This window comes from Pseudoliparis swirei, chromosome 22 (assembly GCF_029220125.1).
Source record: "Pseudoliparis swirei isolate HS2019 ecotype Mariana Trench chromosome 22, NWPU_hadal_v1, whole genome shotgun sequence".
Lineage (NCBI taxonomy): Eukaryota > Metazoa > Chordata > Actinopteri > Perciformes > Liparidae > Pseudoliparis > Pseudoliparis swirei.
The window spans coordinates 10232121-10257939 of record NC_079409.1 but is presented as its reverse complement, the minus strand read 5'-3'; the positions used below and the strand labels follow the sequence as shown (position 1 = coordinate 10257939).

At 43.8% G+C, this 25819-nt stretch overlaps 2 protein-coding genes across 5 annotated transcripts; one reads left to right on the top strand and one right to left on the bottom strand.

Annotated features, from left to right (window-relative positions):
- Positions 1-2410, top strand: igflr1 (IGF-like family receptor 1). Of its 3 annotated transcripts, none has more exons than XM_056444871.1 (6): positions 1-144; positions 455-485; positions 816-903; positions 996-1076; positions 1201-1241; positions 1368-2410. In XM_056444871.1, coding segments are annotated over exons 3-6 (450 nt in total). In that variant the 5' UTR covers positions 1-144; positions 455-485; positions 816-901; the 3' UTR covers positions 1694-2410. The 3 variants fall into 3 exon arrangements, with proteins under 3 accessions (XP_056300846.1, XP_056300844.1, XP_056300845.1); XM_056444869.1 differs by having other exon boundaries at positions 575-903; XM_056444870.1 differs by having other exon boundaries at positions 455-790; positions 877-903.
- Positions 2401-25819, bottom strand: kmt2bb (lysine (K)-specific methyltransferase 2Bb). 2 transcript variants are annotated; one of them, XM_056444804.1, is made up of 36 exons: positions 25450-25819; positions 23906-23984; positions 19985-23719; positions 19703-19878; positions 19386-19505; positions 18967-19153; positions 18190-18421; positions 18039-18106; positions 17687-17944; positions 17445-17554; positions 16035-16145; positions 15422-15535; positions 15078-15224; positions 14900-14992; positions 14693-14810; positions 14476-14589; positions 14137-14321; positions 13892-13993; positions 13548-13658; positions 13303-13379; positions 12887-13110; positions 12682-12785; positions 12418-12555; positions 12060-12218; positions 11833-11950; positions 11658-11736; positions 11395-11555; positions 11152-11304; positions 8088-11064; positions 7601-7701; positions 7329-7463; positions 6934-7186; positions 6595-6705; positions 6339-6422; positions 5229-5358; positions 2401-5121 (listed from the first exon to the last, which is right to left on the bottom strand). In XM_056444804.1, the coding sequence occupies exons 1-36, from the start codon at positions 25777-25779 to the stop codon at positions 4846-4848; spliced, it is 11670 nt and encodes a 3889-aa protein (XP_056300779.1). In that variant the 5' UTR covers positions 25780-25819; the 3' UTR covers positions 2401-4845. The 2 variants fall into 2 exon arrangements, with proteins under 2 accessions (XP_056300779.1, XP_056300780.1); XM_056444805.1 differs by having other exon boundaries at positions 25474-25819.

Genomic DNA, 25819 nt, shown 5'->3' with positions numbered 1-25819 from the left:
CCATCGAGTCTGACTTTCAGGGTTTAAAGTGGTTTACTCCTGAGCGCGGTTGAGCAACAATGGGATACTCCGACCGATGCAGAGATCTGAAAACCTACTGGGAGAGAAGCGCTTCCACATGTGTGTTGTGTACTGTAAAGCCAGGTAAGCCTTTATTCATATTATTTTCTATTCCATAACATTGCATTGGCTTGCATTCTATTACGTTGTTGCTGTCCACAACCCAGGATATGGAATAACTCCTAACTGTGGCTTTGACGACCACGGAGGGCGACACGAGCCCCCCCCCACAGACCACATTATGACATGTCAGAAAATGCTCTTATACTTTGTTTTGTAGTTTGGCTTTCTTGATTCTTGTTGTTCTGATTGAATGCACTTATTGTAGGTCTCTTTGGAAAAACGCGTCAGCTAAATGATATGTAATAATAGTCATCATGTTCTGATTCTCCAGAAGCGAGGCGGCCACCGCGGATCCTCTCGCAGTGAGTATCTGCGCTGATGCTCGGGAGTCGGGAGCATTTATACTTTCATGGTGTTTTGAACTGTCGGACATGTTTATCTTTCTCTGCAGGAAACAACATCATCGCATTACGCGTCGAGTGTTTTCAGCACGGCAATCTGTTTAATTATTATCAGTTATCTTTTATTCTGACTATGCACCAATCAGATGAGTGCTGAAGATACTGATGAGCGCAGGAAGTGATGGCGTCGTGGCTCAATAGGAAACCCAACCCACATGTAACATTTCCGTGACTCTGTGGATCTTTTAGTTAGAATGTGTTGACAGGTAAACATTTTCATTTCATATTCAGATAACCTAAGGATCCAGTTTAAAACCAAATGCTGCAACTATCCTAATTCCCCTCTACCCAGCTGCCGCTCATGATGTAGGCATACTATGTGAGTTAAATAAACACTCGATTATCTTATAATAAACACACGTTTCTTCATAGTCTAAATTTGAGCTGCACTTGTATTCATTCTTTTCGCAGGGGCGGTACCGTTTGCCATCCTGATGTCCATCGTGCTTGTTGTGATATGTGCTCGTCTAATCGGCTTGAAGCGGAGAAGAGGTTTGCATATCTAAAGTGAAGGTTTTACATACAGACAAATGAGCAGGAAATGAGAGTGGGGGGGGGGAGCCCTCTCATGACTCGGACTGGACTTCGCAAAAAAGTGACCCCTGTTTTTATACAGCAAGCATTCTCGTGGCACCAATGATCTGGAGCACATTCTGGGTGAGTGGGAATGATACTGCGTTTGCTTCATGTCACAGTTAAGCTCCCGGGGCATCAGAAATATTTTTTTATAAATTATTATATTCATGCATGTTGATCATGGACACTCTTAAACTCTCCCGGTAGGCCCCGACATCCTGGCGGCACCTTTACAGACGGTGCTGGACAACCTGGACGTTTTGGAAGAGCTGGTGATTTTGTTGGATCCAGAGAACCAAGGAGTAAAGAACACCAAACATCTGGCGTCTCATTGCTCCTTCCCCGCCACCTGGATTACTTACATCTACTCCATGAAGGACAGCAAGAGCCCTCTGAAAGCGTTGTTGGAGGGGGTCACCAGCAAGAACCCCGACTGGACCGTCGGGCGCCTGGCTGAGCTGCTCCAACATATGGAGCGCAACGATGCCATCGCTGTTCTCACCAAACTGGAACTGAATGTGATGCACGTGTAACATATAACCCACTATTCACTTCAGGTTTAGGACTGCAGATGTTTGCCTTATTTCTGTAAAATTCACAGTTAACCAATAATTAGCAATCAATGAAGAAATAATGATGGAGGCTTTCAGAACAGATGAGTAGCAACGCAAATGTGTATCGGGAGTTGTTCAATGCAGAACTTCTAAGGGGTCAATACAGTGACCCATATAGTAAACAAGGATTTTTTTATATATTCTTTGTCAACATAATCTTATTACATTATGCACATAATTAAATATAATTATTAGTGTACAAATAACTATTCAACACATTTATTTTGTAAGCCTTTCATAACATTCTTACGACATTATTAAGGTCACATTAAGGGCGGGCATATGAGAAATATAAGATAGTCATGTGGATGAGGTGATGACTACTTTAGCTTTGGAGCAGCAGCTGATTTCACACTTGAATGAGACTAAAGCTCTGGAGCTCGTAGACGTCATGCGAGTGGGTCGATCCGCCCTGGTCGGCGGTGCATTACGTTGTTGTTCTTTGCTAGATGCTCGTTTCCCATTCAGGCCGACAGCGACGCCGTCTGACGGACACATGCAACAGGGCAGACGCCGCTGCCGGACAATCGCCACAGTGGCCCTAACAATGACTGCTGTGCATTCCAGGAAAAGCTTTCGCTTCAAGTGATTAGTTTTACCGTCATCTTTAAAAATAAAAAATTGAATTTGTTCAAACATCTTAACATCTTTATTAAGCAAATAACATTATAAATAAAAAAAGTGCATAGAAAAATTAAACAGGTTTAGAAATATGTATACAAATATTTACAAACCCAGGGTTTATTTGTACATGGTAACAAAGACGTAAATTTAAAGATCACATATTTTCTTATTTGTATGTCTTTTACACTTACTTTAAAATAACCCTACTATATATTTATATATATATATTTATATATATGTGTGTGTATATATAACATACAGCTTTAACAGATTCTGGGAGAGATGTTCATGATAACTTCAGGTTTTGACTAGTGCTTTCATCCTTCGTTGCAGACACACGCGCACGCACACACACACACACACAGACAAAGACACGCACAAACACATGCTTTGCAGGACATTAAAACCAACCTAATCTTAAATTATCATCCTCTCTTTTTGCATCAGTATTCCCAAACATCTGTATAAACAGCTGAGGTAGAATCCTTGCAAGGAGTTGGGAGTGACTCTACTCTTGTGGTCAGCTAGGTGATTGACACAAGATATTCTGAGCTCCATCCCAGTGATTGGACATGCAAGAAAGAAAAGGGGATTAAGATCAAGACAAAAACTTGATGGAAATTTGCTCCAATAAGGGTGAGGAAGAACAAGAGAAAAGGAAGGGGGCAAACAGTGCTCACTTTACTCCTGTGGCTGATTCTAAGGCCGTCAGTAATCTACCGTAACAAAAAGAAAATCGAATTAAAATTAGTAATCTTTTTTTTAAATACCTGCTTTCGATCAATTTCTGTCAAAAAGGCTTTAAATGTATGACACAACTGCCCCAAAATAAAATTCAAGTAAATTAGTGAAACAAAGGACATCAGTTGTAAACAGAACAAAAAGATACAGATGGGGGAGATCTCCTTATAAACTGGACCGTCACCGTTAATACAAAGCACAACCGTTTAAAATATAAATCAGAACATGAATAAATAGAACTACCAATTTGAACAGTGTGTGAATTAGACTAGTCTCATCAATGACGGCACTGAACATCGACTAAGAACAACAATTAAACATTATTTCAAAAAGGTGCCGAGTGCAATCTCTCAGCTCCATTTCAGACTGAATGTTTTCTGCAACATCTAAAAAGTCTGTGCGCCATGTTGTCAACAAGCTTGGTGCAGGAGCTGAACACACACACACAAACACACACACACACACTCAGTGGCGATGCTTTATACCAGTGCTCTCCCCGATTAAGAGATAAACTGTAGCAGGCTTCACAAAGATGAAAATTATTTGTACGTTTGATGGTTGTTTATGTGCAACTGGAGGGCAGCAACGTATTATTGCAATAGGTAATGAGCATCTGGCATGACAGTAGTAAAATATATATTTTAAAAAGGGATATTCACCACAACTCTTCACTTTTGGCTTGGGTAGTGTTTGCTACATACACTGTACATCGAGAAAAACATGCCTTAAAGACACGTTCCTGTCTTTATAAATATGACACTATGTTACCGACTGAAACTGTTACATTGCTCTCTAATTTGAAATCAACATAGGATGCGAGAAGGTGACAGAAAGCACACCAATGATTCAAAGTGTGAAGCCTGAACAGACACTTTACATTCCCATGACGACAGGAGAACTGCTCGAGTGCAGACATGAAGATAAAACGTCTCAGCAGGGTGAATGAACAGAGAAACAATTCCTGATTTACGGGACATTTGTGTCCAACTAAAGAAATTAAAGACTTTCAAAGCTTAGCACCACGGTTGTTTTGTTATTGCCCCCCCCCCCCCCCCTCCAAAAGAAAGTAACATAAAATAAAAACATTAACAACGAGAGAAGTGTTAAATGTGAGATAAAAACACAAATAAAGGTTTGAGTATATGTATGGCTCAAGAACTGACTTCACCACTGCATGGATGGGGCTATAATGTTCCCATCACTGGAGGATGGAGCAGACATGATTACAAGTGTAAGAGAGACAGGACCCCCCCCCCCCAGAAATGAATAAAACATAAAGGGAATCTCTCAAAACCTAGCAAGAGGTGTTCAGCAATGATTCAAACAGATAAGGCTTGACGTGTGTATTAAAGAAATTCTATTGTTGTCCTCCGTACTGATCCAGGAACCCCGTACATTACGGTCTGGTTTCAATGTTCCGTTGTCCTGATCACTAAAACCACATTTACTGCTGCTATGACGCACAACTGAACTCTTTCGACAAAGGACAAACTTGCCGTAACAAACTTTCTGTGCAGGTGCTCCACTTTTTCTTCTTCCAATATCCATAAAAATGTCTAAATATCTCCAGCCAAATATTTCCGACTGGTCTCATAGTGGCTAATTACCCTTCCGTGCGCACTGCCTGCTGCCTCCCCATGCCCATGCCACCTTAATTTAAGGCTTACTGGTAAACAGGATCCTCCCAGTTTCATGTGAGGGATGCCTCAGTTGAGGAAACGGCGACATCGCCTGGCCCCGCAGTTGCAGTTGAGTTTGCTGCTGGCGTCTTCAATGGGGAACTTGTAATCGTAGGTGAGCTCCTCCCCCCTGTAGATCTTCCGAAGAGCAAAGATGACGATATGCTTCCGGCCTTCCACGTTGATCACTCGAGAGTAGCAGTTGGGTTCACAGGAGTGGTTGATGAATCGCGCCGCGTTGCCATGCATGGTTGCATCCACCACGTCGAAGTCGTCAATGCGGAACATGTAACAGCCGATACCCTGCGGAGGCAGACAAGTAAATCCTATTGATACATCCTCCAACCTCTCAACTTCATTGTCGACTATATTGGAATAAAACTGATCAAAGAAATAGAAACCGGACCCACCTTGCCATCGTAGTATTTTTCTCTTTTGTCAGTGAGCACTGAGCGAATGACGATGCCTGCGTATTCAATGACCATCTCCCCTGCTTCAATGTTCCTCTTGCAGAACAGACCACGCCCATGGATCGCCGACCTGCAGCAGACCGACAGATGGCAGAAACGGTCGAGTCAGACAAGTTGCGTCGGGGTAAGTTTTGTTTTAGAATATTCCTCGGTCTCACTTTGTGCTCGTGTCTCACACGACTTCTTCATATCCTCGCTCCCATAAAACTGCTACAGATTGCACATCTGGGCAGCAGCTGCTGTTGATGTTAACATCTCAGCCATGCAATTCAGAAGTTACTTCAGAGATGCCGGAAGCTACTCAGATTGCCTGGAATTTTCTATTTTTTCTTTATACCACCCACAAATGTTACCCAATCTCTCCCCCCGAGGCAGTTACATAAAAGATGTGGATACCCAGTATAACTTTATTCATAAACTCTTTGAAGGAGTTGCACAGTTGACATGAACTCCAATTGCCATTCACTTTAGAAGACGTGTGCTTCCTACATTTGATAGCACTTCTCCAATAGATGGCACTAACGCTCCATTTCATTATGAAATGAACTTAATGAGAAAGGATGCGAGTAGTCTCTGAACATGATGGTCCTTATCAGCGCGACGACTATTGTCGTGTCATTTGATTCTGATTAAAAGTAGAAACATTTTTAAAAAGTGTGTGTATATTATATTTGGATGACTGTGGGCTCAGACACAACTGATTACTTGTCCCGCTAAGGTTTCAATGAGTTTCTTCTGTACATTTACTCAGAATACAAAGTGACAAACAATCTTGTTACTCCGTTCTAAAATTGTGAAATTAATTGTATTACAAGTATGTTGACAGGGATGCATAATTGTATTTTTTTAATGATGGGTTGTACCAACATGTATTATTAATTTGTAACCCCAAAACTTAGATTGTGCCACTTCTTGCTGCTCCCTTCAGAAGGCTTTTGTTTTAAAAATAAAAAAAGAGTGCTCCACAATGTCATTGTTCCCACCCAAGATGTGAGATCAAAAGCGTTGCACCGAATTCTGAATATTTTGCAAATGTCGTTCTGTGCTGACCTGTACACGCCGACAGCCTCCTTGGATGTCCTTTCCAGATGTCTGAAGCGCATGGCCATGGGCAACTCCAAACTAGTAGCCCGTCTGAGGAAGAGTCAACAACAATTCATCAAAAACTTCCAGACAAATAAGTTAAATGTAACCTGAGCAAAAACTTTGAAAGACACTTTGTGTTTTCCCTTTCTTATGAAATAGCAAGGTTGTTAACACATTTTAACCGAAGGAAAAATATACAACTAAATGAATGAAGCCTGACCTTGTGGACTTCAAAAGAACCTCGTCTTCCTCATCGTCGTAAGGGCCAATGTCAGGAAGCTGTCTATGCTGGGAAGCCAGGAAGTTAAACATGTCAAATGTGGACTTCCTGCTGAGAGACAAGAGAAAACAAAAAGAGGTTAAAATAAGTATGGACTCAAAAGTCAAACACAAAAAGTAAATTACTTTCAGATAATTCATTTTTTTATCCTATGTAATGCTATCACACTTGTAGTAGTTCCATCTACATTAAGAGAAAAGGACGAAGACAATAGCTGCAATAAAGTCAAAAGAAGAGAACTGATCTGCAAATGATGTGAAGTACGATTGCAATACATGCCTAAGATACAGCTCAGAGCGAGCACAACCACTGGGATTGACGGGGAGGTCGTCCTCCTGCGTGAACTGCTTGAAGAAACGGAAGGCATGGCGTTGACAGCGGTGGGCTCCCTGCAGTTGCTCCAGCAAGTACACCACTGCATCGTGGACCAGACCCAGCATGTGGGCGCCGGTGATCCTCTGAAAGGTCAGAGGTCTCAACCGTGCAATAGCTCGCGCCTCCTGCACCCCATCGACCACTGCTTTCCACGCCACTGAAGAGAGAATTAGGGGTCATAAATTAAATCTGACGAACGAATATGGCGACGGAATTACCACATTCAGAAACTTCTTTTATTATTTTGAGAAGATGCTTGATAATAAGACCTTTTGGAGGGAAATATTGCTCAGCCTTACCCTCAATACAGTCTGCCTCTGCACTGAAACCATCATCACTGGTTATCTCAAATCTTAAGTGTGGCTGATCTCTCTTCGTTGGAAATTCCTCATCCTCAGACGGTGGTGGTTCATCATCCGAGGGAGAAGCAGCGCCTAAAAAATAACAAGTTATACATTCAGTCACACGCATTAGTTAGTGTCGTACCATAAGTGGCAGACAATGTTGAATTCAGGAAATCTTCTTTAATTCCCAGAAATCATTCAATCAAGCAATAACAATGCATGCATACCAGAGTATTTCCTCCAGTCAGTCAGGGTGCTGTGTCCCACTGGTTCCCATGCATGCTGTTTGCCTTGTTCACACTGAGACATATAATCCCACGGCTCTGATCTGAGAAAAATTAAGAGTACAAACACAAAACATTAAGCAAAAGCACTCAATGTGATAGTCTTCTGGTGTAGTTTACTCGTTCTAGAACCCACTGACACTGTAATGGTTTAATAAATCCAAACCATTCATAAAGCAAGATAAATAACAATATATCAATATAAATCACAAGAATAATTTTGTGAAAACATGAGTGAACTATGGTTGAAAGTGTGTATATCAAGACAAGCCCCTCCCTCCGATTTCTTGCATTATCTTAATTTCAAACAAGCAGGATTGATCAATCCATTAGCTCATCCAAAGTTGTTCACACAGTTATTAGCTTCAGTTGCAAAAAGCCAAACGTTTTCTGGTTAGTTGCTTTTTAAAAAAGGCGAGTCAAATCTTACCCTGAACTTTCATAATCACTTATATGCTCCTCCTTCAGCTGATCCAGGTTCAGTACTCCTTTCACTGTTGGGGTCTTGATGCGGACTCCTGGCGCTCTGCTGGCGATGGCTGGAACGGCTGGTCTGCGGTGCTCCTCGTCCTCGCTGGGGGGCTCTGGTTTTAAGAAGTCCACTTTAGACTTCTTTGTGACAGTACGGTCTGAAAGCGAAGACACTCTCTTCATGCGGACATGGGTGCGAGGCCAGGGTGCTGCTGCTGCTGCTACCGTGACTGATGGAGGGCAGGGCAACACTGGAGCCTCCGGTTCAATGAGTAGGCCAGGTGGTAAAACCAGTGAGGATGGGCTTAGTGTTTGAAGCCCACTCCACTTGGGGATGTAGTTACTCGCCATCGCTTGATTGATGATTGCTTGGGCACTTTCAGCAGAAATCTTGGGATCATTCTCAGTTGGCAGAGCAGGCTGAGGCCCGGATGACTTGGATTTCTTGGATGCACTAGAATCCTTCTTCTTCTTGGTTTTTTTCAACTCTGGAGCCGTTTCATGTTTTGGTGTTTTTGCACTCTTTCTCGGCTTCTTCACATTAACTGGTGTCACGGTACCGTTGCCATTGTGAGTGAGCAGCTGTGTAATTGTGGTTGGAGTCTGCACTGCGGACGGAGGAGCTGCTGCTGCAACGCTGACCCCGGGGGCTGGAGTGGTCATATTACCAGCGGCTGCGAGTGTGGCCGACAGTGCATTGCTTTGCAAAAGGCTGGCGATCTGAGTGACACAGTTGTAGGAGGAGGAGCTGGGAGTGGGAAGCTGAAAAGTGTTGCTTTCAGGGTTCTTCACAAAGATCTGCCCGAGGCGGTTCACCAGCAGGACATGTGGTGTCTGGTCGACATTGGGACCTCCCACCTCCTTCACAGTAAGAATAGCGTGTCCGGGTAAAGCCTGGGGAACCACTGGCTGTTGAGTCTCCAAAGCCGAAAAGTTGATGGAGATCGTGTTGCCCGGTGTAGCCTCCTTCTGCACGGATGAAGAGTTGTAACCATTTAAGATGATGGGGGCCGAGGTGGTCTGGACTGAGGTTGGAGCTGATGAACATTGTGTTGAAAGTACAGAAAGAGCGGACATCGACGCAGAAGAAACGATGGTGACACCTGGAGAGCACAATGGCTGTGTTTGTGTGGAGTAGATGGGTAGAGAGACCGTTCCACATGTTCCTGACATCGCTGATAGCACTGGATCGTGTTGAGGGGTAACGCTTAGCAGTGTTTGTGACATGTCTACAACAGGACTCAGGGTGGTTAGTTTAGCAGACAAGGGGCCCATTGCTGAGAAAGTTAACTCTTGTGAGGATGTTACTGGCTGAAGTGTAATACTTGTTCGAGGTTTACTGAAAGCTGGCAAACAGGAATACATCTGCAGAGAGTCCACGAGGCTTTGAGAGGGGTTCTGTACATCCGTAGACATTTCAGGGGAGGGCTGAAGAAGGTCGAGCAGGACGCCCTGACTGTTATCAGCTAGCGAGGGCTCCATCGTATTAGCTGGTAAGTGGTTCATTAATACAGTAGAGTGGCTGCTGGCGGGCTCTGAGCTCAGGGCTTTACGATCTTCAGATTGTTGGCTCTGAAGCGGTGGGCTTTCTTGCGAAGGAACATTCTCAGTTACATGTGGACTAGTGTCACATCTCTCAAGAACAAGAGGTGTTCCAGAGGCAAAGCTAGAAAACTGGAATAAACCCTCAGATTTTTTGGAAATGTGTGGAGAAACCAATCCCACGTTGTCCTCATTTGAAAGACTGGCACCGTGGGATTTAGGTGGATCTTTGTGTGAACCATCTGTAGGACCTTTGCTGACAACTGAGATGGTGACTGGTGAAGAATCTGTGTGCTTATCATTGGATGATGCCTTGGGGAACAGACACTGAACACCCTGTGTGCTGTTGGTAGAGTTCGAGTCGGGGGCATTTTTATTATTAAGGATTCTGGCTTGTATCTGAGCTTGACTACAACCCTCAACTTTCTGAGCATCATCGTTGGTCGCTAAACTTGCATCACTCTCTGTACCGTCGTCTACACCATCTAGCTGAGCCATAGAACGGGAGGAAGGGGATGAGGGAGATTTGGAATGGTCCTTCGATCCGGGACAGCTGACTATGGTCCTCGAGAAGTCAAAATAGTGCTCCATATTATCATCAGAAGAAGTGTTGCTTAAGTCATCTCTGGCTGAAGCTGCAGACCGTGGCAGGTTGGCAACGAGAGTCTTCTTCTTGTGTACCTCTTGGGCTCTTCCCCAATATTCATCCCGATCATCACCGTCCACCACTATTTGCCCCCCACAGTTCATTGCCACGCCTTCATTCAGGAGTGTCTCTTCAATCTCCAGTTCTGCCCTCATCTCTTGGGCCAGACTCACATTGGAATCCTTGTGGAATGAACTGAAGGGGAATTTTCCTTCCCCCTTCTGTTGGTCTAAATCCCGTTGTGGTGATGTACCGTTTGCTGGAGAGACATCTTCAGGCTCTGGTGAAGCTAAGAAGTTGTGTGGCACCTCGACTGAGTCCGACTGGTTCAGATCAAAAGACAATCGATTTCTCGGTAGATGTTGTATGGTTGGAGAGAAAGACAGACTTGGTGGGGGAAGGCTTGCTGCACTGTCCTGCCAGGTTGACTGAGGAAAGAAAGAGGATGTACAATGGGTCATTGTATTCCCAGGGCATCGGACTGAGGAGGCACTTCTACCTCCAGCTGAGCGGGATGATGGAGAATTTATCAGGTTGTCTGGAGCCCCAAGTGGGAGCAGCGGGGAAGTGGGAAGGGAAGACTTTCCAGCGAGGAGAGTAATGGGTCCCGTCAGAGGACCCAGAGGAGGGAGGGGCATGTGACTGTGGGAGCCTGTTGTCTGAGAGTGTGGGCTGTGGCGAAGAACCCTCCGCGTATCCTCCAGATCACTTATGGTTAATATGTGGTGTGGTTTCAACTTGTTTACCCCTGAGAAGAAAATCAGAATTGAGATGTGAGTTTTTGATTGGATCAACATATGTGTTGTGTGTGTACTTAAATTAATATATACTTTACCTGGGGATGGCAGGGGTCGGGACATTCCTCCAGCTGGTCTTCTCGGAATCTTTGGCCTTGCACCGTGATCGAACTTGAAGGTTAGCCCTGGGATAAAGGTTTCCTCCATTGGGGGTTGGGATTCCGGTATATCATTCTCTTGGGCTTCAGATTCTGAAGATTAAATGAAAACAATATTTTAAAAACTATTACCTATTACTATCTTCCTAAATAACTGCAGTTTTTAAGAAGTTAAATACAAACCAGATAGTGGACAGGGACTGTGAGCAATTGTGTTATTGTCTCCTTGGTTAGGCATCTCCTCCACATGCTTCTCAAGGACAACCGGCCGGACCTCCCGCACTGTACATGTATATTTGCTCCGGCGCAACGGATTAACTGTACTCCAGTACCAACGAGAACACCTTAAGAAGGAAGGACAACATTTTAAAAGTGCTTTTTATTCTATGTATCTACATAAGCTGTATTTATAAAATAATATTTAAAAAGAATAAAATGCAACTTACTGAAAACCCACAGGAAACAGTTTTCCTTTGCGAGCTGAGAGTTCTGTCAGCACACCCAGTTGGTCTATCTGTAAGGAGCCTGCAGTGACAATGTGAATACCAATTAGTTAAAGGTACGGTCATATCAGCAAATGTCAAGAAGTGAATAGGAAACCAGTAAAAGATAAGCATTTACCAATAATGACGTTGATTAATTCAGGTTCCAGTCCGGTCAAGAATTTTCTGCGGGGGCTGATCCCCTCAAAATCCACATACACTCTGCGGTTCACTTCAAATTCCTGACCAGTTACCATCTGCAAAATAAAGGAAAATAAGTGATGATGCAAACCAGAATAAAAAATGAAATTCTTTGAACTGATAGTCAGAGTCTGTTGCTGGAAGAACCGGAAGAGCAGCATTTACCCTGCCACTGATGAGATGTCGGTGTTTGTAGCAGTAGACCTTTTTATCCTCCTGGAACACACAGTGACGGGAGCGAGCACACATGAAGTGATAGTTGCTCTGACAAGATGTGAGACAACAGCCCACTGTGGCACCCGTCTGGTTGCAGCGTTCACACCGCTAAGAGGGAGTTGGGGTTGAGGTAATAAAGGAACAACAATGAATTACAAGAAAGACCTAGAAGATGTTTTGTTTTCTCTAATATCAATATATATTTAGGAGTTTACAAGTCATCAATCTCAGTATCCTAGTAATATTGTGTAGGAATGCACATTAATTAATGAGGTAAATTAATTAATGAGGTAAATTAACAACCAACCATCAAGCGGCCCCTTGTGACAGCACTGTGTACGTGAAGTAGAGCGCCATTGTCCTCTTCAAACACCTCAGCTGACCAGAGAGAGCAGTTGACATGCGCCCACTCATTCTGGCCTGAGTACAGCAACCGGCCTGCGTCCTTTGGAACAAAAAACAACAACCCTTGAGAAAGCAAAAAATGCTGCATGTACAGTATTTACAAGCATTTTACTTGCCAAGTTGGGTATTAACAATGTACTTTGTACATGTTTATTGCAGAACTTACATTAGGTTTGAGGTCTCCATATTTTTGGCACAAAGCGCACTGTCTCTCATCATCCTTAGACCATCCAGTGTCTAAATCGGCTTTTGAAAGGCGGCCCCTTTTCCCTAGAGAATGTTCACAAGTTAAGACACAGGAGGCCAAACACTGCACAAAAAGAATAGAGTAGCCAATTCTATTTCCAGCCCTCCCCGGTTGACAGAATTACCTTTGAATTTGTGCCTGACAGCCCTGCTGGTTTTGAAGTAGTTCTGGTTTATTAGCTCCCCAGACATTGGAGAAACTGCTTCTTCCTCTTTTACAATTAAGCTTTGTCTATTGTCGTCCTGCAGGATCCCCAGCGGAGCCCGAGATAAGAGCTCCTCCCTCTCCTGCCACTGGGCATAAACATGCTCCGTCGTAGGTGGATGAACAGCATTGGACAGCATACCCCTATTTAAGAAAGAATTCAACAGTTCAACAACTAATACAACAAAAAAACAAAGCAGTGCTTGTAACATATATATGTGTACAAGTACATAATATACATAATCATGATTAAGGACTATTTCCAAAAAGTACTTTTAAAACATCCTAAAACCCATTATCATCATCACAATCAGTAAATAAAAAAACATTACTCACATTGGTAATTCTTTGGTACAAGAGTTCCACACCTTTGGGTCTTGGCTGTTGAACCAATTAAACACTTCCTCAAGAAGCTAAAGAAAAGAAATCACATCAGTTATTCATAAATGCTAACAAGTTGCATTTTAAAAGTTTTTACATAGCTTCCTGTTGCAGTTTCTCACACTCATATCCCAAAATAACCAATATGTTGACAAACAATTCTCAATAATCGGGGCACTACTTTTTTGGTAATACGGCACCTTTAAGTAGTAAGAGCGGGCAAGGGCAGTCGGTCTCTGCTCCTCTGGAAGATCCTCCTCTTGCTCAAGCCTCTTTCGCACAACCTGAACCACATCTTCATGGAACATTTTCTACAAAAAACAAAAGACATTCTAGTATCCACTAAGCTACACTGTGAAAAAATATATTTGCTGTGTCATATTACAAGTATAGTCATTTTCGTTTTTTTTGCCATCAAAATATTTCTCAATTCTTACTGAAATTTTTAATTTAATATCCATAAAGCCCAATAAAATGAAGATATTTTTTTCCACATCACTAAAGTACACACGTGTACTGTCTAAGTGTTGTGTGCTCTACTTACCAACGTAGTATAAAGGCCTTTGTCAAACTTCTTGCCAACAGCTCGGAGGTCACAGGCTGGCTGTCCTTCTACTCCACTGTCAGGACCAACCAACTTCTCACACTGCAGGAGAAACCGAAGCATATTTGACACGCTGTATTTTACCGGTTTAAGAACTGCATCGGCATCGTAACAAAACACACGCATAAACACATCATGTGACTGTCGTACTGTCGTGTTATGTTTGATCCAGCCTAGTCTCCTACCTGTGAGCAGGCAACAAGGTGCTGGGTCAGGGTGGAGGAGAGCAAGCAAGCCAGAACCTTTTCCACCCCAGACCTGAGCTCAATATAGAGCAGCTCTCTCCAAGCGCTGGGCTGGGTCACACTGCATGGCCGACATGAATACACGACACTCTCTGGCAAGCTGGACAGAATCTCATAGAGCTCGTCTAAAATGAGTTCACAGGACACAGGAATGCATCAGTGGAGGTTTAGTGAAATGCACCTGGGAAGCAGGGCATTGTAGAAACACTTAGACAGTTCCATAATGTAATTCTGAAGTTTGACATGGCTTCACTCGTGTTAATGAAGAGTAAAAATCACCTGTCAGATCCTCACACTTGGCATGCACCCAGTGGTTACAGGTGCCACACTGCATCATCTGACTGTCATAGTCATTGTCCTCATAGCACTTGAAGCAGATTGGACAGTAGTTACCTTGTGAGACAAAGAGACATTCAGAGAAGATGAGCATCAACGTAGACCAGTAATGTTGGTTGATAATATTGGAGGGCAGATCATTCATCAAGTCTCTCCTCACCCAGCTCATTGAGTTTTGAACAGTCGGGACAGAGTCCTTTGTCGTGGTTCCAGTCAGTGTCCCAACTCTTCCCCGGTGTGACGCCACAACTTTTACACCTGATGCATGTCATACAAACCTGTAGAGACCGGCAATCAATTAAATCCAACATCGGCACGCTTATATCAAACATACACAACGTTGCGTTCGAAGAAATGGGAAACATACCCAAGCTTTCCTCTTCTTGTTTTGTTTGGGATAGTTAGGTCCCAGACAGGAAGTATGATAGCAGTTCTGGCATCGCTCACACTCCAACAACGGCTGAGGGAGACGGGAAAATGTAATGCTTACTGAATGAACTACAATAATACCGAGAAGTAAAACCCGTCAGAACAGCTGCTAGTACCTTTGACTGCTTGTCTTTCCTGCCACACACGTGGCAAAACTTGCAGCGACGACAGCACCAGTTTTCTTTGTTCTCCTCAGAGGGTCGGTCGGCTGGATCGAGGCAAAACTGGTGGAAGGGCTCACAGCATACTTGGCAATACAGCATCTGCAATCAGAAATGCACCAAAACATTTCAGAATTGCCCTCAAATTTGGAAAGGCCTTGTGGATCTGCATTTGTTGTTGTGTTTTACGACAGCACAACTGTAAAAACTGTGTCAGTCACAAGCTGAACATAAATTAAAGAAAGGCAAAGAAAATCAACTACTTCCATAAAAATAGAGCATATGTACAAAGCAGTTACCTCATGTTGCCCTTTACTGGCACAGAGGAAGCAGACACATGGTGGCATGGGCGGCGCAGAGGTCAATATACTTAAACCCCCCGTATTCCAGACGTTGTCCAAAGTACAGTCCTCCTGAAACAAAAACAGTGTGTAAACAACACAATTAACAACTGGGAAACGACTGTTTCCAATAGTTACCAACAGAATAATATGGCTACCGACTAATTTACTGCATGTTGTTTCAATGTAGTGACGATGTGAAGCATGGGTTTACATTTCAAGTTCTGGTGTGAGGTATGGCCAAACGTTTTGACACGTAATGTTAAAATGTTGTTCAGCAGCTAAAATGTGCCGTGAAGAAATCAGTACAAAGATATAATTATCAAAAAACATCGACCTCACAGGGACACAAACAGTAATGTTACGTTAATTAATGAATTGCATTGGCTTCAATTAACCACATGTGTGACTTGGCTCCAAACACGTTGGGCTTCAACGATGTGCGACTCCACAGAAAGGTTTTGCTTCATCTCGGTCCCCATACATCACGGAGCTAACTGACAACTGAACGTCGTCATTCTAGAAGTGCGTTTATGTTTCAATACGTTACGCATGGTAAAAATGGACTTACCTTGAAGTCAATCTTGATTTTATGAGTAGGTTTAGAAGACTCCGTGTCTCTCTGCTCAAAACCATGGGCGAGTGCAGCCAGGACACTGGGGGGAGTCTGCTCCAACGCACACTGAGAGACAAACATATATGCATTAATGTGGGCAGGAATGAACACACTTCGAGCTAAACATATACTTGCTTTTCACTAAATATTTGAATGTACTATTTAGTGATTCAGCAGTAAGCGGAATTATATTTCTCTCAGTCCTCGTTTTTTCCTTCCCTCATTTACTTTGTGATAAAGAGCAACAGAGAGCTATGATGTACTCGTATAACTGAATTTACCTCCAGGTAACATCTTCATTGGCTTGTCTCAGTGTCGAGGTCATGACTGCAAAGCAACGACCGTGTTTATGTTCATTCCTATCATTTGGATTGCAATCGTCACAGGGTTTACAGTGCAGATCACCTAAAGATACTTTGACTAAATCAACTGCTGATGACAGTATCTCAATGTTAGACTGATGCATCTATATGTCCTACATAAGTCAACAAGACTATCAGATTTCAGAACGCTCTCCCTCAAAACCGTGTTGTCCCAAATAGCCCCTGCTTGCATTTAGATTTGATTCGCTTCTGCTCGAACACTCATTATCTTGTTGTATATATTGAGGCCGGAGCATTGGCGAGGTCACAGAGAGGTTGAAGAAGCGTGTCATCATTCTCATGAGTGGTAATGTCACCATCATTTTGCACAAAATGCCACGTACTCCTGTTCCTAGCCATTGCTGTGCATACTGCCTGTTGATGCTCCAGGAACTTAAGAGACATCTCCAAAGTTTATCCCCTCATTGTTATTATATCAGCAATTAGGGCATCCTGGCGGAGTCCCAAGTCTGCCTGCTTTTACAAGTAATCGCTTTTCTTCTTCAAATTATGAGAACATCCTTGAATAGAATTCTGGCATGCTCTGAAAGCAGATTCCATCCTTCGGATCTTCAAGCCTTTGTTAATGGCCACATTTAAATTGTGGCCAAAACAAGTGAGCCAATTCAAGGAACTAATAAAAATGGTGGAACATGTTTGATGTCGATACCCACCCTGGTCATTATTGGAAAATCCAAAGCAATTTCACGCTGCAGATTAAAATTTCGCAGGATGGGAGATTGGGGATATTAGCTTTGCTTCTCTTTGAAATGTCGCACGGCATGCGTGTGTGCGAGCGTGGTACGCAAGGGCAAGCAGCCGAGGAGGAACGGAGATGAGCACATGCAGGTGAGATTCTCCGTCAGGTTGCATCATTTTTCAATTGTAAGCCAATGTACATGGTCACTGCAACCGGAGAGGAGATCAAACACAAAACCGCCACAAATACAAATGGTGCAGTCCAAGCAGGGCATTAGCATGAGTCCAACTCAGCAGCACCCACCTTCTCTGGTTTACGTCGAGCAGGAGGTGGGACGCGGTGTGAGGTGGACTTTCGATGCCTCACTTCTTCATCTGAAATGTCCCCAAGGAATCCATCCAGTGACACAAAGTCTTTAGAAGGCAAGGAAAAACAAAATCTATTATTAGGAGGCACATCAGAAGGCTTTATACTCCAACTTGTGATAACAATAAAACTTTTTTTTTTTAAAGCATCTAATAATAATATTCTGAATGTTATTTTACCTTGACTGAAACGGGATCCAGCGCTCCTTCTCCTGGCCGGTGAGGCAGAGCTCGAGAGCGCTTTGTCATCCAGATCGGAGTCGTAGTCCACGAGGTCAAAGTAGACACGGGGTTTCACAACGCGCTTTGGCTGCTTCCTTACCGACGGACTGTGGTCGTCACCCTGCAGACCAGATGGTGAATCTGCACCTCCCTCGTTCCCTTCATCATTACTCGAATGTCCCCCACTGAGAGAGGATCGCCGTCGCTTAGAGGCACCTTGAAAAAAAGAGGCGGCGCGTAGTTGACACACTGAATGCTGTGGAAGAGTGGAACAGCATCATGGAGCATGCGCGCTCAAGTAGAAACGTACCTTTCGGTGCCGTTCTTCCACTTAGTCTGCGAGCTTTTCGCTCTTCAATTTGATCACATCTCTTACACCTTGTGGAAAGAGAACAAATATTTTGAATTATTTTCTAGAAGTGATGGGAGGACAACCAAGAATTAAATATAGGTGAACTTACACACAACACTGTCGTTTGGTATTGGGACCACCAAACTTGGGTTTGTCGAGGCAGTTCATGCACTTGCCACAGTCGTCCTCGTGGTTGCAGCCTTTGCATATGCCACACCTCCGAGAGCGATAGCCAAACGGCCCGAGTCCTTTCCGTTTTGAAAAATTCGACTGCTTCTTGACCTTAATGAACTTTGGATCCGACAGCCCGGGACTGTCCGATTCAGAGGGAGAACCGATATCTGCAACAACAATGTAAATTCAGTACTTCACCTTTCATGATGCGGTTGCAGATCATTTGGTGGCGCTCATTTTTATTTACGACTCACGCACTGTAACTGATATTTTGTCTTTCAAAAAAGTTCTTGAATGATGAGACAATCAGGCAGAATCACAAGAGCCAAAGAAACATACAATCCGTAGAATAGCAGGATTTATAAGAAGATGGTTTACAGCAATAAGCCAACACTTCAAAATATGTATGAAATAATTCACCCGTTAAATAGGGCTACATTTATTGTGTGATTATTTTGTTTGCATTTTACAATTAATTAATCTACAAGCACATTTAGAAAACAGTTACCTTGAGCAGAGAGATACATTGAGCATGAAATATTATATTTCTATGCATTTATCTGCTAAAAGAAATAAGTATATTTACTACTCCATCCTAATAATTTTAAAGTAGAACTATCACCTCAACAAATAATCACAATCAAGTCATGAGTAGCTGGATGAGCATGTCTAATGAAAGCCAATCAAGACAAGTCTGTCAGTGTACACCTACCTTTAGGGATGGCTGAAGGGGAAATTCCCGTCCTTTCATGCAGAGGCAAGGCGCTGAGTCTGGGAATGTCATCTGGTACCAAGGCTCGAGGCTGCCCCAGCACCACGGATGCAGCACGACACACATGCTTGATACGCGGACCACCGGCTTTACGGAACTCCTTACACAACGGGGAGATTAGCTGCGGCTGTAAACATGTAAATATCACAATTAGATTGAGATAGAGGCACTGAAGTTAAGAGGCTGGAATTTACAAATAGTTTTCAAACGTCAATAATTAGTGATATATTTACGTAAAGTCTACTAAACAGAGCAGGGCTGCTTTTGCCAAGTTTGCAACTGAAGCGTAACTTTAATTAACAACACTAAAACTGTAAAAACCGAGACAAAAACAATAATTGTAGATTTTTTACACTTACTTGTCCTTGGGGTGGCTCCGTCTTGACTGCAATGTCAGCATCGAGCGGAACCCTCTGCTTCCTCCTTTTTCTTTTTGAGGTCACATCTCGAGTCCTGGCACCAGCAGGGCCAGACAGCAGCTAGAGGGTTCACAGGGAAAAAACAAGGCATCAATACATGCTTCAGAAAACTTTAAAAACTCAAACGGAATCATTCAACCACTTGTGGAGGTTTTCCTCATCTATAACAGGTGTTATTACATAAACGTTATCCAATCATGAACAATTTTACTCTACAATGACAGAGATTGTGTACGGTGCAGGGATCATGACCGTACCCCAGATGCCTTTTGCTGTTTCTGCTGGTCAATCTTCATGAGCTGGACCTTGGCTTTCCTGAGGAGATTGAACATTCTTTTATTTGCGCCAGTGAGGCGCGCTCGTTGTGAAGCTCCCTTCTCCACAGGTCCAAGATAATCCCCTGTGCCCGATTTCTGTTCTGGTGGCAGCTCTCCTGTAGAAATAAAGTAAGAAATGGCAATAATTTTCTGGTCGATTTTAAGTAATAAAGCACGTTAAATTCAATAATCTGATGCTTTTTTTAAAATAACGTTGCTTACCCGAGTGAAGTTGGGCAGTGTCTTTCCCGGCTGAGCTCTGTTTATCACCGAGCTGAATCGCAAAGGATTTGGAGTTGGTCGTCCGAACACACACAGAGACTTTTCTCACTACTCCGGGAGAATCGAGGTCTTCGATCTTGAGCTTGGATTTGTCCTTGCCTGCATTTGTATTTCGTTGCCTGAGGCTGATGCTCTTGGCCTCATCATCGAGTCCCTCTGCTAAGTCAACAGGAGGTGGAAGAAGTTTACTCACACCATCAGTCTCAGTTGTGTTTCTGCCTTTGAGATGTCCTGTGTGCGCCTTCTTTAGCCTTTGATAAATCTTGAACTGAGCCGCTTGTTGATTGAACTTCTGATAAATCTTCTTTTTCGGGGCATCCAGCAGTTCAGTAGATACGTCTTCGGGCTTTTCAAGTGGTGTAGATAAAAACAGATCCTCACATTTGTCCTCGGCTGTTTTGTACACTCTCTCGCGCGACTCTTCTGGCACATGCCACTTGAAAGTAGAGTTCTTTGGAAGAGCTTTCTTCTTTTCAATCTTGCCACTTATTGTGTCAGAAAAAAGGCTGTCGGCTATATCAATGTCGTCATCCAAGTCCTGAGATGAAAACAGATCAACATCCAACTGAGCTTCACTCAATATGTCCTCCTCATCAATCGGCAGGATAGGGGACAGTGCCCTGTCTGACCCATCGTCTCGCCTCTTTCCTGGGCGCATCGGCAGGCACAGTTGGAAACCCTTCTTTGGCGAGTTTCTTCGAGGCAATACTGACATTCCAGCGTCATCCATAAACCTTTGTGGGGTCTTTATGACGCGTGAGGATCTGGCACTCACAACAGGCATTATGAAGTGCTTGATGTTTTTCACAAACTTTGTTTTACCAGGTTGGGCATCAACAACATTTGCTCGTCTCTCATCGACTAACGTGTCAGTTTCTTCCTGCTTTAAACTGTCGCAAAGCCCCATTTCCATCAGCTGAGAAATTATTTTAGATGGTGGTTTTGACCTTTTGGACCCTCTAAAATGAAGGCCTGAATGTCTTTTTTTGTGTTTTTTATGAACTCCAACAAGTCTGGAACTTGAAATTGGTGATTTTGCTTCCACGGGGGTGGACATGTCCCTATCCATCACAACAATTTTCTGACTTTGGGGAAACTTAAGTGGCGCAAACTTCCCATCTATGCTCCTGTGCTTGTGTTTCTGACGCTGACCAATCAAAATTTTACGCTTCTTTTTTCCTTTTTTGTGAGATTTCTTTCGGAGGTGCCGTCGCCTTTCTGGATCACGCGCTGGACGTTCAGCCACCAAAGAGTGTCGAGTATCTATTAACTGAATGTCGGTTTCCTCCTTTACCGGTGTGAATATCTGCTGTTCTTCCACGGACACGGCGTCCTGTTTTGGCTCAAGCTGGGTACATTCTTTAGTTTCCGACTGACTGACTTCTGGTACTACAACAGACTCTGTGATCGTCGCTTCAACCGTAGCCAACTCTGTGCCAACATTAGTTTCAGGTGGAACAACAGCCTTTTTGCTTTGAGCAGACCTCTTTTTCCTTAGTTTAGTATTTCTACGTCTTCTAGGTTTGGAGGGCACAGGCAATGGTTTGACCTCTTCGATCTGTGGGTTGGCCTCTTCGATCTGTGGTTTAGCCTCTTCGATCTGTGGTGTGACCTCTTCGATCTGTGGGTTGGCCTCTTCGATCTGTGGGTTGGCCTCTTCGATCTGTGGTGTGGCCACTTCGATCTGTGGGTTGGCCTCTTCGATCTGTGGTTTAGCCTCTTCGATCTGTGGTGTGGCCTCTTTGATCCGTGGTTTAGCTTCTTCGATGTGTGGTTCGGCCTCCTGGATCTGTGGTTCTACCTCATTCTCCACCTTCTGTGGAGAAACTTCAACTGGCATCTGTGAGGGATCGTCAGCCACTTTTGAGGAATCCTCAACAGGAACTTCCGTGGAGTTTACATTGGTCACCTGTGGAGGGTCCTCAGCCAAATCTTGAAAGGCATTTTTAGGAAGAGCATGCGAGCTGGAATTTTCAGTTGAAGCCTGAAAGGCATCTTCAACGTGCTCCTGCGGCGCATCTTTATCCTGTGGAGTTGTTCGAAGCTTCCGTTTCTTTGTGGTCACTGACTTACGACCGACAGACTTTTGAGGTGAATCAAAGCTGGGTGTCCTCCGCCTTAGTCTCCTGGTTGGTGTGATTACAGTATCCAGACACGATGATTTGTCCTCATTCACTTCACTCAGACCTCTCAGAACCTCCTCTATAGTTTCAGACACAGGGCTAACTTGCTGAATCAAAAAGGATGGCTTTGAGCTTTTATGTTTGCCAGGAGAGGAGACCTTTTTGATCTGAAGAGGTGGAACTTTCCCACAATCAATTTTAATCACTTCTTGTGGAGGCGTCTCATTTACTTGTTCCACTTCAACTTCCACCTGTAAAGTGGACTTTTCCTCAAATGACGGATCGACCTTGTTTTGGGAACCCTCCATATCATTGTCCACACATTTACTCTCTTGTGAGGCCGAGTTATCCAGTTTAGATTTTGTATCCACCACCTTCAGACTGTTGTCGAGACTGGTATCACAACACGTCGACTGGTCTACTTCACTCACAGTCTTCTCTGTTACTTTGACAGCGTTTTCAATACCCTGGGTCTGACTCTCTCTCTTTACTAATGTTAAAGTCCAGACAAATTTTTTTCTCTGCTTTTTCTTTAGAGTTGACTTCTTCCCACTGGCCTGTGCATCAAATTTAGGGTTTCTGATCTTCATCAACTTTAAACTTGGAACCGGCGTTTCCTCGTTCCTGCCACTGGATTTTTCAGATAAATGATCGGTCTCTGTGGATGCTGCACCAGGGTTTTCTTGCACTGTAGCATCCTTATTCAACCTCTTGCTTTGCCTTCGCCGGGCACTTCTTACAGGTGGTTTGATCTCCATCGTTTGAGAAACTTCTGGCTTTGACTCCACCACAATGGCATCACTGTTACTTTGACTTTCCGGTTCAGCTGTAATGTCTGAGACTTTTTTAATGAGTGGGTTAGTGACTCTATTGCTTCTACGAATTACTTTTTGATTAACCTCCAAACTTTTCTCTCTGACAATTTCCTTATGCTTCAACTTTTTTGCATTTGTTTTTGGCTGCACAGTGCCACTCTCCTTTACAGTGTCAAACTGATCGGGGGATTTTATCTCTTTTGATTTTTGGTCATCAACCACAACTTTGGCGCTAGTCTGGCAGACTGGTTCCGTTTTCTTTGAAGCTGATCTCCCGCGCCTTCTTGCGGGTGCGGTCCCCCCCCCCTCATTTTCAGTGCCATGTTTATCCTCTTGCGGTTCAGTTTTTAATTTGACGTGAGCACTTGAGATCTGGTCGCCCTGCATGTCCTTGGCTTTAGGCTGATCCTGGATCCCCTTTATCTTCAACTTCTTCGCAGATTTTTTACGAGGCTCCTTTACGGTTTTCAGTTTCCTTTTGGCCACCAACTTTATAGTAATCCTTGGTGCTGCTGATGTAGCTCTGCTTTTAGTGGACTGTTGATCCATACTGTTTCTTCCTTTCGAACCTTTCCTGCAGTCCTTTCCAGGCTCTGCTTCAGGAGATACGCTGTGTGTTTTCTCCAAAGAATTTACATCCTTCACAGGATCAGGTGGGGTACTATCTGCCTCCACCGCTGGCGTTTTAGGCGGTAGCTTCTCACTTTGTCGTTTAGATTTTGTGTTGACAGCATCACCTACACAACAAAAAGAATGTAAATCCACAAGGGAATGCTAAACTGGCAATAGCAAGAACTGTCTTTTCATATTGTGTTGCATATGTAATATAAACATGTGTGTTCTTCATAAATTACAACAAATCTAAGGTGTTACGATTTGTCGTCATTTGGTGCAGTATTACTTTTATGTTCTTTATATTTTACCTTTAGAAGGGTTTTGTCGCAACCATACAAGTCCTTTGGAGCCTTTTCTCTCAGCTTCAAACCCTCTGAAGTCATCTCCCTTGGAAAGTAAACAAAAGAGAGAAAATTAACACGAGACGATAAATAACAACACTCTGCTGGAAGCTTCCAAACCATCAGCAAAAACTAAAATATGTTAGTTAACAGCATTCATTTGGAAATCTAGAGCATGACATTAATTGTAGCCACTGAGGAAGGAACACTGAACATGGCTCTCAAAATGAATTATGAAGAATGGATTATTGTCAAATAATAATAATGAGTGTATAGATACACCAAACGTATGTTTATCTTCGCATATTGGACCAAAGACGATGTATATAAGAAAAACTTCACGCAAATCATCAATGACAGCAGTGATTTTATTTTTCCACCATTCAAAACAAATATTGACGTATCTCATCTGAATCGTAATAGGTTAAACATGAATAGGGCTGCAGTTATAAGAACCACTGGTGTGTTGTCTCTTTGGGGGAACTCATCCTGAACGTATCATGATAGTTACATGTAATGCACAATATGTACAACGTTATGCAACATCCGAACTCTACAAGCTCTGTATGACCCACACTTGAGCAGTTAGCAGAACACCTACACTACAGACAACACAACTGCAGGGAAAGGTAGGTCTACAATTACGATTACCTCCAAGTACTGAAACGTTACTCCCCCATGGCTGCAACTGTAACCACAGGCGCACTTTTAAAGACCAGGATGAAACATCCGCGATCAAAGTTGCATGTTTAACAGTGGTGAGCACATGGCTATGGCACCTTTCTGCACTATTTCAACCTGTCGCGTTTGGTAAAAGTAGCTAACTTAGCAGTTAGCCTTCCCCTCCTCTCGGAAGTGTTTAACGCCATTCACTTGTGTATACAGACAAGCGAGCAAGAATTACAACTTAAGTTTCACGATTGTTCACATCAGAGTTAACGCTAAATTAAACAAATGCGTAGGGCCCTCGGCGAATTGTGTGCGTTTTCTAATTCAAACCAGTAAAGCAGCCACCTCTGTCCGCATCTGGACATCGTATGGAGCAGGAACACTTCACGTTAGCCGCTGAGCCGATAGCGCAGCAGCCCTCCCGTTCTTTGTGTCCGCTACTAGCAGCTAGCTGCTAGCGCGCCGGCCCGATGACGAGCGGCCCACTAGAGAGAATAACTGCGACTCCTGTTTACAAACGGGAGAATTCATCCGCTGGCTTCTTAACAAAATACACCAGTCGTGTTTTCACGCGCTAATATTGTACTTAAATAAGCGCAATCAAAGGAGCGGGCTCTGCTGTATCCTGCGCGCTTCTTTGCTTCAGAGGTATTTTGTGTAAATGTCACGGAGAGCCGCTCTGCGCTAACACTCGTTAGCTCCCCGAGCGTGAAGCTAAACGTTAACGTCAGCCTCGCGAGGGGATGTTGACATTTCTCCACGGCGCGCTCCTCGCCAGTCACATTGCGCTCACACATACAACAATCACACAAAATATAAGAAAAGAAAATAAAGATACTAACTCCTGGTTCGGTTTGGGACCTCACCTCTTCACTCCCACTCGAGCTGTATCCAGCCTGGCCGAGGGTATGGTGGCTCGCCTCTAGTCCGAGTAAGCGCAAGTGAGACTGGTCTTCGTTTAACGATAGGACCAGGTTTGCGGGCCTTGGCCCTCCGTTAGTCACATCATCGGCGTCTGAGCCAGATCGTCCGAGTTGCCATCGTTTCTCTGAGCGCAAACGACTCCGTGACGACCAAGGCCGACCGGGGAAACGACCTCTGGCCGTAGCGGTACCAACTTGGCTTCCTACGGCAGCCGCGGTTGCTGATCCGCATCCCGCTGCCGCCATCATTGCTTCAACAACAACACACACGGACGGCTAGCAGTTCGAG